Source organism: Apis florea, unplaced genomic scaffold, assembly GCF_048593485.1.
Source record: "Apis florea isolate Af1SG1 unplaced genomic scaffold, ASM4859348v1 contig_1789_pilon, whole genome shotgun sequence".
NCBI lineage: Eukaryota > Metazoa > Arthropoda > Insecta > Hymenoptera > Apidae > Apis > Apis florea.
The window spans coordinates 2,544,989-2,560,546 of record NW_028256481.1 but is presented as its reverse complement, the minus strand read 5'-3'; the positions used below and the strand labels follow the sequence as shown (position 1 = coordinate 2,560,546).

Genomic DNA, 15,558 nt, shown 5'->3' with positions numbered 1-15,558 from the left:
ATACAATTAATGAATTCTATTATTTAATAATAATAATAAAATATATAATAAATATTATTTTATTTAAAACAAATTTTTTTTCAATAAACGATTAAAATCATATTGAATTTTTTATATAACATATTTCAGAATTTATATTTATTATAATTAATATTCGACTGAATTCAATAAACTCCATGTGATAATCCTTAATTTAAAAATTTAAAAATGGAATTAATAAAACAAAATGATATCGTAATAAATTATTTTATTTGTACCAAATTAATTAAAATTATAAGTTTATGTTGTTATATGTTTACAGTTTTTTTCTCTTTTATACATTTTCAACAGATTAAAGAGGAATTCTAACAAAACCGAATGTGCTGATTATAAACAAATATCGGAGCGAGTTATGTTAACTAAATAATAATCTGCTATTAATTCTTTATAAGGAAATCATTTGATTCCTTTCTTCTTTCGAAAACATTTTTTTCTATATTATTTTCTATATTCCATAAGCGTTGATTTACAATTCTACATTTTAAATTTTTCTAATTTTTGTAGAAGTATATTTATAAAATGTACTTTTTTTGATTTAATTTTAATATCTTTAATATTATTGTTTCACTAATTTATAAAATAAATTTCTGATTGCATAAATCTGAATTTAATAAATAAATTTCATGAAATGAATGAAATTAAATGAATTTTTGTTTTAATATATTTGTTAAGACCCAGATTTGTGAAATAGTCGAGTCCTGCTTTATTTTCAACAGTTCGAATACCTGCCGTCTAGCAGTAATTTATAAGCATAATTTTCGTAATGTTTTTCAGATCTTAGTTTAAACAAATACCACACCACTTCACAAGCTGCATTTGCACGCCATGTGATAGACCACCGTGGAAGCAAGAGCAAAGATGCTGATTTCTACGCATTGCGATACGACTCCTCGAAAGCCCATCCTTCGAAATCGCCCTTCGACGCGATGATTGGTTCTTCTAACCCCTTTCTGTGTGCATTTTCACGCAAGGATTGGAGAAAAAACCAAAACTCGCGGTTTTCGGCGACGATACAGTTTATCAAAGAACAGTTAGAAACACAGTTAGCCGCAAAGAGTTAAAGTATCACTATTCGTTCACTCAGAGCTTATAAGATAAACGATTATTATTGTTTCTACGATAGTAGGTGGTCCTTCGAACAGTAATCAATTAATATCAATATCACCCCATTATTCAATATTCAAAGTCGTATTCGTTTGCTTTAACACACTGTCTAAGCAACTTGAATTGTAAGGAGTAAACGTGATTGCTGACGATCTTTCTCGAGCACTGTGTATATTTTTGGTGCCTTGCGGTTCAGCTGAAATGCTGCAGTGGAGAAGTCGCGAAATTAAGGATGTAATAATGTGATTGAATTTGGATATAATAAAAAAAATCAAAAATATACAACATCAAAATTCAATATAATTTTTATCTTTTATTAAAAAAAAATATTTTTTAAAAATATTTTACATCGTAATTTTAGTTTACAAAACAATTTTTTTAATTTGATGTGATTTGATTTGATGAAAGTTTATGAAAAATCATTATACAATATATTCTACATATGAAAATTTTAATATAATCAAATAAATTCTGTCATATCAAGTTCTGTTACTGACAAAAAATAAAATGTACTTATATATATATATATTATATGATATAAGATGTTCCTTTTCGGTATTAAAATTAATTAAACAAGAGAAATTAAACTATATCCGACAATATGAAAAAATTATTTTATAGTTTAAAATTTATGCATAATATATAATATTCATATTTTTTATATATTTAACATATTTCATATATTTTGTATTAATCTAGAATCGATAATGAAAAGGTTATTATAATAATGATTTATATTTATAAATATATAATATTTTTTATTCATTTTTATCTAACACATTCTTATATATATTTTACATATTTTGACATATTATATTGCATAAACATTCGAATGTAATATCAACATGATGAAATTGATATAGAAATGATTTAGAGTTCTATATTATTCTATCTAAATATCTAAATATAGATGCACATTGTAAAATACATATATATTATATTATATATTATATATATTATATATTATATATATTATATATTATATATATTATATATTATATTGCATAGTAGAGTATATAATATAATATATATTATATATTATATATATATAATATAAACGATATGGATAATATATAAAATAATTATACATATGTATATACATAAGCAATTTTTAATTTAGTAGAAATTTTCTATTCAAAATTATAATTTTGGGTAATCAATGTTTTACTGAATCAAATTCAATAATTGACCAGTTAATGATCATAAATCATCATATGATTAAAATTATGAATCATATTATCTATTCAGTTAATCAAAGAATTTTAACACCTAATGTTCTAAATTGTATAAATATTTACTGAAAGTATATATAGTTATAATATGGGACTAAATAATAATTTCTAACTTCCTAATGATCTGCAATTTTTCTTTGTTTACAAATATATGTACATTTTGCAACAAGCATAATTACTTACATATGATATTACAAAATATTACCAATCATAAATAAAAGCGGTATATTTAGAAATTTTTTAAATATTGAATTATTAGTGAAACTACATACTTATTTGATAAAGGAATCGTTATAATTTAACGTGATAGCGAAATTCAATTTTTTATAATGCTTAATTAATGTAACGAAATTTTTTCTATCAAAAATAAATATATCACATAGAATATTCCAAATATTCCAAAACCGATAAAATATGCAAAACATATTTATTATTATAATATTTTGAAAAATATAAAAATATTTTGAATAATATAATAAAATTTTCTATACTAGAACATTCAAATATTATATGAACATTCTATAATACATTCTATTATAAACATTCTATTATATGATATTTCTATTAATATATTTCTTATCAAAGCGCTATAAAACTTAAAATATTATGGAAATATGTAAAACAAGATGATTCTTATACATGTTTAAATATTATTGAAAAAATTTATAGACAAAAGTAATAAAAAAAATGTTATATGGATATATCTTATCCGATATATATTAGATTATATGGATATATCCGATATATCTTAAAATTTGAAGTTATGAAAGATTAAATAAAATATTCGAAATAATAATTTTACAAATCAATGAAACGAAATGGATTTATGATCAATCAAAAAATTTTTTATCTTTAAGATTATTTAAAAATTATTGTGTATCTAAAGAAAATAAATAATTTGCACGATTTACAAAAAAAAATATATATATAAAAAATAAAAATGGAAAGAATATTCACTATTTTTGAATAAATGGAACTCAATGCTATTGACATACAGCAATATATACAGATAGTTCGAACATTTTGTTTAATTTTCTATAATTCTAAAAAGAATATATATATATATTCATATGATATTTGTTAAGATATTTAACAAAGAATAGATAATTCGATTTTTGAATGAAATATCTAAAAGAGTTTTGATGTTATATATTTCTTAGAAAACTTTGACTGGATCTTGGAACTCGAGTTAATATTTTTCAGCCAGTTTTCTTGGGATTTGTATACAATACTTCTTTCTTCTTTAATTCTAAAAATTTTTCTTAGGTTGAGGATGCCACATAAACAAGGGATCTACATTGATATTTTATGTACATCATTATGAAATGCGATTTCACGAAATGAATATGGAGGAGAAATAGAAAGAACAAATGTTCTTATAAATTTAAGAAAAATAAGAATTTTTTTATATCTCATATCTAAAAAAAATTTTTGAATTTTTGAATTAATAAAAATTAATCAAATAATTCTAATTTAATAATTTTTTTAGAATTTTGAACTTATTAATAACATAATTTCATAAAATATTATTATCTTTCCAATTAACTCTGAAACTTGGATTCTCAAACAAATCTTTTTAAATGAATTTTTTCGAATTTAGAACTCATAGAATTTTGTGAACTAATTTTGTAAACTTAATTCATATATCATTCATATATCATTTACATACAAATTTTGTATTTGTTTCAATTAAAACATTAGAACTTTGTTAATTAAATAAATTATTTTTAATATTATAAAACATATTTTGAACTAACAATATTTTGTACTTAATATTTTTGAATGTAAATTTTCTTATTGTAATATGGACATGTATTTAAGAATTATTTTATAAAATAGTATATACTAAGTATTTATTTTCTTCTAGAATGAAATATTTTTATAATGATTCAGTATAAAATTGATATGATACAAATGTGCATTTTTAAGAAAGCAAGGATTGAAGAAAAATCAAGACTTGCAGTTAGAATAGATATAGAAGACAGGGAGATAGTTTTTAGCGACGATACAGAATACATCAAAACATAGTTAAAATCATTACAATTAGCCGCAAAAAGTTGCTCATAACATAAACGATTTTATAGTTTCTATGGTAATAAGTGGCCGTTCGAGCAATAATATCAATTAGGCATATTTATGCAATATCCAAAGTCATTCAGTTTTCGACTTTAACAACAAGTATGAATGATTCTCATAAAATTAAAATTATTTAACAATAATTTTGTTCATTCATCAATTTTTTCATTGAATTTATGAACTTAAAATATGATAATAGATATGGTGACTTAAAAAAATTGTTAAGAATTATATAACTATTACCAGATCAAGTTTAAGACATGATTGACAATTTCGCTATTTTTGAAGGAAACTTATTTTTTAAAATTTTTACCCACTAGGCACATTGGATTACTTTTAATTAATCAAATATGTAATTCTAGAACTATAAATCACTTTTGGAGATTGATGGAATGTGTCATAAATCTTGGACTTAGCGAAAAAATGCTATTGTCTTCAGGACTTGATAATCTATCTATTAAACTTTTGTTTTTGAAAAAATATTAAGAATCATATTTCACTCTGATCTCTGTCTCTCTTTCTTTAATACATTGCACAAAAATGTAAATAAAGTAAACAGATATCTATGAAAATGCAAATCTATGAAATATCTTTTCGAAGAGTTAAAAAGATTTGAAAAATATGAATTAAAATTCAGAAATAGATTCAAAATAGATTCAGAAAAAATAATTAAAAATCGCAGAGAGAATAAACAAATATAGAAAGCAGAAAGATTCAAGACCAAAAACAAGATACAAATACAATCACTTTTTCAATTATAAGCACATAACATAATTAGCAAAATATAACGCATTCACTTGGATAGATGATAGTCATAAGCATCACATCACATGAAAAACAGTATATTTATATCACATAAGTTCAAATATAACACAAAACTGCCAATGAACATTGTAATTTGAATTATTCTGCATCCGCAAACAGAATAAATTGTTATTAGTGTTACAAGTGTTGTAATAATATATAATAAGTGTTTGTATAGTATAAGTATGATATAAAATACCATGGCCAAGATAACTAGAGATAGAATAAGATACAGAATAACAAAATAATCGGTTTTCAACATCATCGAAGATATCAATATTAGAAATATTTTTAGTATTTCGTATATTAGACATATTTTTAAAATTATCATTTTATAATACAAATAAATTGTATTTGTATTTGAATAAATAAATCAATTGCAGAAAACAAAGTATTTTTATTATATTATAATAATAATGAATCAAATAAGAAATTGACTGGCTCAATCTTTTATTTGTAAACGAATGACATTATACTAAGCAAAATATACATTAATTATTATTACTATTTTTTAAAAACTATTTTAAAAAAAGAGAAAATGTTTTAGGAAAGTGAACTTCAATAAAAATTTTATTTGTAAGCAAGTATTTATGACATTTAAAATATTTAAAATTATTTAAAACATTTTATTTGTAATTGTTGTCTCAGAAAAGATCAGAATTAAATTATTATTTAATTTTGAAAACTTATCTATTGAAAAGTAGTTGAACAGTGATCTAATAATCTTTGGTTATGAATTACAAATATACAAGTGATTATATTTTATCAAATTGTTTTATTTTTGTATTTTTATTATTAATCATAATTCTTGTTGTATATATATTTTTATGCTTTTATATATTTCAATAAATATTCTATCAAAAAGCAAATTAAATACTAGTTTATATTTATATTAATAAATATAATAAATATAATATAATATTATATATAAATATAATATAATAAAATTTAATAGTAAAAATAATTTTAAATAATGAAACTTAAAAATAATGAAGTTTAAATATATTCCAGAAATTTGAGAATTTGACCAATTTAGCATATCTTTTACAATAAATTTAAAACATTATATTAAACAAATGCGGTTACAAAAGTTAAATATGTATACTAATTTTATTTCTTATTAATCTTACTAATCACAAGAAAATCATTACTTTGCTAAAATATAATAGATTGAAATCTTAATTCATTATCCGGAACTCTATGTTATCCAAACATTCTATTTTAGAATTTCATATTATTGGATTGTATTCATACATTATTCATATATATTCATACACTATTTATATTTACATATATAATTTTTTCTATCGCAATTATCAAAATAGAATCTTTTCAATATTTTAATGGTATTTGCACTTGAAGTATTCACAGAAATATATACATATAATAATAATATATAAATGGAATATAAATGGAAACGGATAGTATTATCAAATTCAATTCAAAACATGAAATTATTAAGAAATTGAAAAATGGGGGCGAATAACAAACTTAGCACAAGAATATGGTATTGAAAAATCCATAAATCGTAATATAAAATATAGAAAATTATGTAAAACATGTTATTCATCAGATGTTAGTATTTTTCGATAGAGTTTAAAGTTGGCAAAAAATAATGATTAAGATTTAAATAATGCTCTTTTATCAGTGGCTCTTTCAATAACGAGATAAAGAAATAATTATATCAACATTATATAGCATTTATTCGTTTATTTTTATCATTTGGTTTACAATATATGAAATTAAATATAGAAAAAGTTATTATTTTATTATTATTTTATTATTATTATTATTTTATTATTATTTTATTATTTATTCGAAAATTCTATTATTTAAACATATTTATTTTTTTATTAGTTCCGATAATCGGTATTTCACCAATCATTTGGAAATTCTATATGCAAGGAGCTAAAACTTAAAACTCGTCACAAACTTATAAATATTTTTGTCAATAAAATGTAATTGAATAAAATAAAAAAAAAGTGAATAAGTGATAAATATGACTAATATAAGATATATAAAACAAAAAATACATAATTAATAAATAATATAAAATTAATAAATAACTTCAAATACATAGAATATATATTATGAATTATGTTAAGGCCTCGGCTCGTCAAATAGTCAGATCCTGTTCTACTGTTCAATAGTTCGAATACCTGCCAAACAGTTTAACAGTAATTTATAAGCATGATTTTCGTAATGTTTTTCAGATCTTAGTTTAAACAGATACCACTTCACAAGCTGCGTTTGCACGCCTTGTGATAGACCACCATGGAAGCAAGAGCAAAAGGTCCTGATTCCCACGCATTGCGGTGCGATCTCGCGAAGGCCCATCCTTCGAAACCGCCCTTCGATGCGATGATTGGTCCCTCTAACCCCTCTCTGTGTGCATTTTCACGCAAGGATTGGAGAAAAAACCAAATTCGCAGTTTGCGTAGTCGAATTAGAACAGGCAGAGAAGACAGTAGTCGAATTGAGAATGGGCATAGAAAACAGACAGATAGATTTCGGCGATGATACAGTTTATCAAAGAACAGTTAGAAACACAGTTAGCCGCAAAGAGTTAAAGTATCACCATTCGTTCACTCAGAGCTCATAAGATAAACGATTATTATCGTTTCTACGATAGGTGATTCTTCGAGCAGTAATATCAGTTTAGGCATTTGTGCAATATTTAAAGACGTACTCGCTTACGGCTTTATATATTATATATTATATAAAAAAATATATAACAAATTATATATAAATAATATAATATATAATATAAATTTCATACTTGTAATTTTATAACATTTTAATAAACTGAAGATTTTCTATTCATATAAAAACTATTAGATTTTAAAGATTGTAAAGAACTTAGACATAAAAACTATTTTAGTGATTAAGATTTGAGAAATAGTCTATTTTCATTGATATTAGAGCATTCAGATTTTCTCGATAAATATCATAAATATTTTTGCAAACTTTATTAATTATTAATATTAAGTAGTTAATAAGTTTTATAATTATAATACGCCAAATGAAACAACACAACATTGATTTATTGAATCTTCATAAAAAAATTGGTTTATTGTCAAGTATTAAAAATCATTTTGAATATTTTTTAAATGATTAATTTAAAGTCATTTTGGAAAAAAAGAATAATTAATGTGAAAAAGAAAAACTATGGTAATAGAATATTTTATATATAAAGTGTATAAAATTTCATAAATAAATATTCTTAAATAAAGTATTATTAAAATATATAAATATGATACAGTTTATTATTTTCGAAAAATAAAATTATGAAAATTTTAGAAAAGTAGATCAGTATAGATCAAAGAACTTTTGAAACTTAATATTTTTGAAATAAATTAAATTAACAATTCTTCATTCTTCATTCAGAATGTCTAGATATGCACAATTATCATTTGTTTTGTAATAAAAATAAAATACAATTTAATATGTTTAGAATTAAAAAATTAAAGTTACGAAAAATTTCAATTTTATAAAAATCATAATATTGTTAATACTGATAAAAAAAATGATATAATTGAGAAACATGAATGTGAACACGAAACAGAAAATATTAAAAATGATAAAAATCAATCATTAATGATATAAATAAAGTAAAAATATATTAAAAAATATATTAAAAAAACTATATAATCAAAACTATTTACAGAAAGTGCAAATAATAGATATATCAACAAATCGAAAAATCTGTAATAGAAAAATTTGAATATTTATATATTTCAATAATTTGTATAATGTTTTTAAATTCGTATTTTATGTATGAAATTATTTACAAACAAATAAATCCATTTTATTTTATTTTGTTTCAACTATTATATTTTAACAGTATAACTCAATATAAACTTATATAAAAATTTTCTATAAATATTCTGTTCATCAATTAGTTCATATGACGAATATATCTGTTAATTTAAAATTTTTCTGACTAATTGCATAACTGATTTATAATTATATATTCTTTTTAATCAATATATAATATTATATATTTTAATATATAATATATAATTTTACATGATATTTTTAAAATTGATATAAATATCTTGAAAATATTTTATGATATAAATAAATATATAATAATAAATACAAAAATATTAATACGATATTAATATTATACGATATTATTTAGAGCGAAAATTAGCCTCGTACGATAAAACTTTTGAAATTTTTTTCAATTTGAAAATTTATCTTTAAACATTTGAAAATTGAAAAATTTTCTAATTTATAGACAATATGTCACTATAAGGTCATTATCCAAAGGGTTGTTCTCGGTTCCAAGAGCCCGGACTTGAAAAACCCGTTGCCAGGCGATCTACCGATAGTGAATCCTAGATTCTCTCTAGGACATATTGTGCCTATAAGTGCATTGAAGAGAAGTGACTTGGTTATCTCTCAAGTGATTCCATTCTCTCGGGCTCCAATTCTTGATTTTTTGCAGGTTCAAAAAATCAAAAGAAGAAGAGCAATCGTAATAGCCATAATCATTACAACAAATAGAATATAATTGAAATTAAATTCTCGTGAAAATAATCTAGATTTTTAAAAACTATCTAATATGTAAAAAAAATAGTTAGTAGAACTATAATTTTATTGCTAGTAATAAACTTTTGTACAATAATCTTACTTAGTGAATTCATTTATTTTTATTTCGTCAATTTGAAGTAATTCTTTGAATTATTTATTAAAAAATCTTAATCGGCAATAATATATATGCAAAATCAGCCAATTCTGAAAGATCTACGGGATCGATCACGGAGACACTAACAATTACGAAACACATGAAATAATTATTTCATGCAATGAAAATTAAAAGTGAAAATAAAAATTATAAAAATAATATTTATTTATATCAACGTAGAATAAATATGATAAATTAAAAGAATTTATATTTATACATAATTTTTTAATCAATTTCAAATATATGCAACACAAATGTAAAATATATAATCTTACAAATGATTTCATAATATAAGTTTAAATAACAAATTATGTTATTAAAATCATCGTTTAATGCAATTTAATATGTAAAATATAGTGAGTTATATATAAAATAATTTTTTTGTGAAATATTATATTAAGAAAATAAAATCAATTTCCAAAGATTCAAAATGTTTTTATATTTTACAATTTTACTTAGAAATATTTTTAATAAGATTTAATAAAATAATTCGTAATTTTTAAAAATTTTCTAACTGGTATCATTATGTAATAATATTTCATATTATATTGAAAAAACAAAAAATATTTTCAAAGTTAATTTTTAAGGTTATTTTTATTTCTTAAAATGATATTTTAATAAAAAAAAAAATAATTGTTCTATGCACACGATTTACTGATTTTTTCAAATATTTTAAAAAATATAAATGATAAAAAAAAATTTCAAAAATAAAAAAATCTAAATCTAAACAATATTTTAAATAAAAATGTTTATAAAAAAACAAATTGTGCATAATGTTAATTATTTTTTCATAGTTGAAAAACATTTCATAATTAAATGCATAAATTATATAAAAATTAAATTTAATTTTTCAGATGGAATTATATAATTTTTAATTTATTAACTGTTCATTATTTCTTAGAAAAATATATTAAATCATTTTTTTTTTTTAATGTTGAAAAATCTTTAATTTAAGAGATATATTTTGAAGTACAAAAACTCATGAAAATATTATGAAAAATAAAAAACAATATTCTATTTTTCTCAATGTTCTTCTTGTCATTCATATGATAAAATTTATGAATTTCAAGTTACAATAAATAGAATTTATCTTCTAAAGATTTTTAATACATAATAATAGTTAATAACAATACATAAAAACAGTTTAATACTTTTTTGAAAAAATAATGAATTGCATCAATTCTTTCTTAATGCAATAAAAATTGATCTTCAATATGATTTCATAATAATCTATAAAGAAATTATTAATATTACTTGTATCTCTTTATATCAAACAACTTTTGTTATTTCTATTTTTTGAGATATTTGATCAATCATAATAAATTAAGCATATTCTATAATTCATATTTTACATATTTATAAAATTTTACTAAAAATAAAAAATTAATCAATAACATATCGTTAAAAATAATATATCGTCTTTCTCTCTTTTCAATTGCATCAGCCGCAAAGTAATGCTAAACTATCATTCTCTAATCGATTAAACATTTTTAACACGTAAATGTTTTACATGATGAATTTTGATATTTTCTCATCAATTGTCGGACATACGTTGATCGATGGAAATCGAAACTTTCTCTGATGAGATATCAAAAATAGGGAAATATCTTTCTCTGAAATATCGAAGAAAAAAGAGACAGAAAAAGAGAGAGAAAGAAAGGAGGCTAATATGATTCATAGTTATGCTAACTGTGCACGCTTTCTTAACCTGGAACCGGAAGGGAATCTTTGGTTTGTATACGATCTGATGGCTATGCTTAGCGAGATTTTGAAAAATATTATCTTTATTAGAGTAAAGAGAAAATTGGAAATGCAATTAATGGTTATAAGAAACTGCATGAAACTAGATGGAAAGATAGTAATTTTTTTCAATTAAGTTTTTTACTAGCATTTATTACAGAAAAGATAAAAAATTAGGAATGGAATTCATTAATTTTGAATAATTTCTTATTAAATTAAACAATTTTTGTAAAAAATTTTTAAATCAGATTCGAATTTATTTGTCATATATAGCATAATATTTAAGCCATTAAAGAATATAATAGTCGCTAAAAATTTTGGAAGATAGCAAACGTGATTACAAATATTACAAATATAATATTTCAAAAATATAGAATTAATTAAGAAATGATTAGAAAATTTTTTTTTTTGCAAAAAGATCTGCAATTGTATCTACAAAGTATCCTATTGGGAACTATAAGATATTTATATATTTTGCCTGTTAATACTACTAATTTTAAAATTAATTATTAAAATAAATTTGAATTATTAATTTATTTATTAATTTAAAATATTTATTATTATTTTTTTTTTAATTTCGAAGAGAATTTTCAATTTTCAAATTTGTGATGCTAAATTTTTTGACTTTTCTGTAATTCTTATCAAAAAGATTAAAAAAGTAAATAAACAAAGTTAGAAGCTATAAATAAAACGATTTGTTAATAAATGAAAAATCTATATTATATTCATAAAATTTAGATTATTGTATTAGAATTTATTTAGAGAAATAAATATAATACTTTTATTAATTTTTTTTTTCAAAATAACTAAAACCAATTTTATTATTTTATTGTATATAATATCTGATCAAGTTTTTCATCAATTATAATGACTTTTGTGAAAAATTTTTTTGCAAAACATAGTCTTTCTTCATGATAAGCAAAAGTGCATGAAATAAAATATTCAATAATATTCAATAAAAATACACAATAATTCATGAATTACTACTTATTAATTATTATTTAAAAGAAAACCAAGTGCGTATAATAATTGGCTTATAAACTTTCTTTTCATTGTTATTTGAGATTATTATAATAACAATGAAAAATAAAACATTTAAAAAAAAATTCTACAGAAATAAAAAAGAAAGAAAAATATTAAATTATATTATACTATGCTAAAAAATAAAAATGAAATAAACATAAATGTTTATTTTTAACAAAAGTAATATTAAGCGATATCGATAAAATATCCTATAATACTGTTTCTAATTTTTTCTTTTATAAATCATGGAATAATAAAGTTCTAAAATTTTAAAATCCACATTTCATTTTAATTCAAAAAAATTAAATAAAATTATTTACAAAAAATATGATGAATTTATTAAAAAAAATATAAGTAAAATTAAAAAAATATATATATTTAAACTAAATTGAGAGTTATTGATTATAAAACTAATCCATAAGTCAAAATTGTACATTTTTAATCTCAACAATTTATATTATTTTTGTTAAATATTCAGTTATATAGCTGTTTTTATTTTATATTTTTTTATATTTCTACAATAAATTTCGGTGACTCAGATTATGATAAATTAATTTATTATAAATTTTGATGATGAATAATAAAATCATTTTTCATTATTATTTCAGTAATCTTTCAATATTATCGATATATATATATATATATATATATATATATATATATATATATATATATACATACTATATTTATTTAATTGACCATTGAATTCATTAAATGCTGATTAACTTAAAAGATTTGGAATACCAAATTGTTTAATATGCAATGTTTTCTATTTAATAATGATACTATTCATGCTCGTTATTAGCTAATTATTTTCTCCATCGCGAACAATATATTAGAAAATGCAAAAAGAGAGACATACGTATATCTTTATTCTGTTTTTGGCTCCTTTACATACATTCATGATATACATGAGTGCGTATGTATATATAATTAAATTATTAGAATATATTTAATAAACTTAAGTCACTGCACTTTATGTGGTATTTCATCTTTTATCAATCTTTTAATATTATATATTAAATGTATATTATATATACTCAATCTAAGTATTGTTTAATTCAGAATCACTTTTTTTTCTATTTTTTATACTGACAATTAATTTTTTAACATTATATTTTTTATTAAATTTTTCATACATTCATGTTTCTAATGTCATATTTTTTTTTAATTATCAATATCCTCCATCTTGACAATATTATTATTTAACAATATATTGTTATTTACATAAAATATTTATTTATACATATTGTATAGTATATATATATATATATATATATATATATATATATATATATATATATATATATTCACGACAGAATATTCATAAATAGAATGTTCATATAACGGATATTCTAATGAAAGAAATTTTATAACAATTCAATATTATATATTTTTATTAAATCTTACCTTTTTTCGACTCCAGACGACATTGATCGAAGGTTTGCCACGACGGAAGCCTGGTTGATCGATTACGTCATCATGGATTAAGGAAGCATTATGGATCATCTCGGAAATCATCGCTATTTGTCGTTGCGAATCCAAGAGACCACTGAAACGAAATGAATCGATTGTTTTTCATTTCATTCTTCTAATTCAATGATTGCAATTGTATTTTAAAGAAATAATTATTTATTTTACTCTTTATTTCATTCTAACAACTTTGTAAATCGAAACTGAAATTCAAATAAAAATTATATGATTATTTGCTTAATATAAATAAAAAAACATGATTTTTATTAAATGTACAGTTATTGTACATTTATAATTTATGTTTTATTTAATTTGTATAATATTTTTTAAAACAAATAGATGAAAATCAATTTTTTTTATTAAAAATTTTTTTATTGCAAAAATAATTATCTATTTTTTTCTTTTTTAAGTTTATTAGACTGTTGAATTTTACAAATATATAAAAAGCATATAACATTTACAAAAATATATAAATATTCTCAGAAAATTTTAATGCAATATACATAATGTATATAAAGTATATATTAATATATATTAATTTATAAAATTGGCATCAAGACTTATTAACAATATTAATTTATAGTATTTATAATTTATAAGTATTAATTTATATATTAATTAATTTATATATTAGACTAATATAATATTAATTTAAATAATTCAATCATAAAATGATATATTTATTGAATAATCACCCACTAATAATATATTTTATTTCTATTATGATGTATTGTGATTTATATAGTAAAATTATATTACACAATAATAATATAATAATAAAAAATAAACGAAATTAATTTGATGAAATGAATTTTATATAAGCATATAATTGATACTTTTTTTCTAAATAAATTTTATGATCATGTATTTTTCACTTTTTTTATCAAAAAGAATTTAATAGTAGAATTTTTTCAAAATATTATCATAATTCTTATTTATTTATTTTTATTTTATTATTATTTAATAAGAATATGATTAATCCAAATTTACTCAAGTTATTAGTATTTACGAAAGTTTTTATAACTATGGATTTTGTCAGATAAAAGTCTAGCTTATAATATTAATTAATATTATATTAAACTAATTATATTTTCTAAAAAAATTAAAATTTATAATAATATATATTTGTAAAAAAAAAGTAATATTTTATTTCATAAAAATTTTAAATGAATGTTAAAAATTAAGTAAATAAATTTATCGATTATATATAATATCTGTCTGTTTCTTTATTTACATAATATATACTATATGTTATGTTCATAAATATATAATCTACAGTTTGTTTATGATGTTTGAAATATGATATTTTCCTCAGATAATTATCAAACAAAATAAAATTTGTTAAACACTAGTTTATGGGCATTAAATATTGTT

General features: G+C 20.1%; 1 protein-coding gene across 1 annotated transcript in view; it reads right to left on the bottom strand.

The window, feature by feature from the left end:
- The window catches only part of qless (decaprenyl diphosphate synthase subunit 1 qless), a 178,125-nt gene that overhangs the window by 19,448 nt on the left and 143,119 nt on the right, over positions 1-15,558 (bottom strand). The window contains exon 4 of the mRNA XM_003694297.4: positions 14,122-14,263. Within this exon, the coding sequence (XP_003694345.1) occupies positions 14,122-14,263 (142 nt within the window). The remainder of the gene's footprint in view (positions 1-14,121; positions 14,264-15,558) is intronic.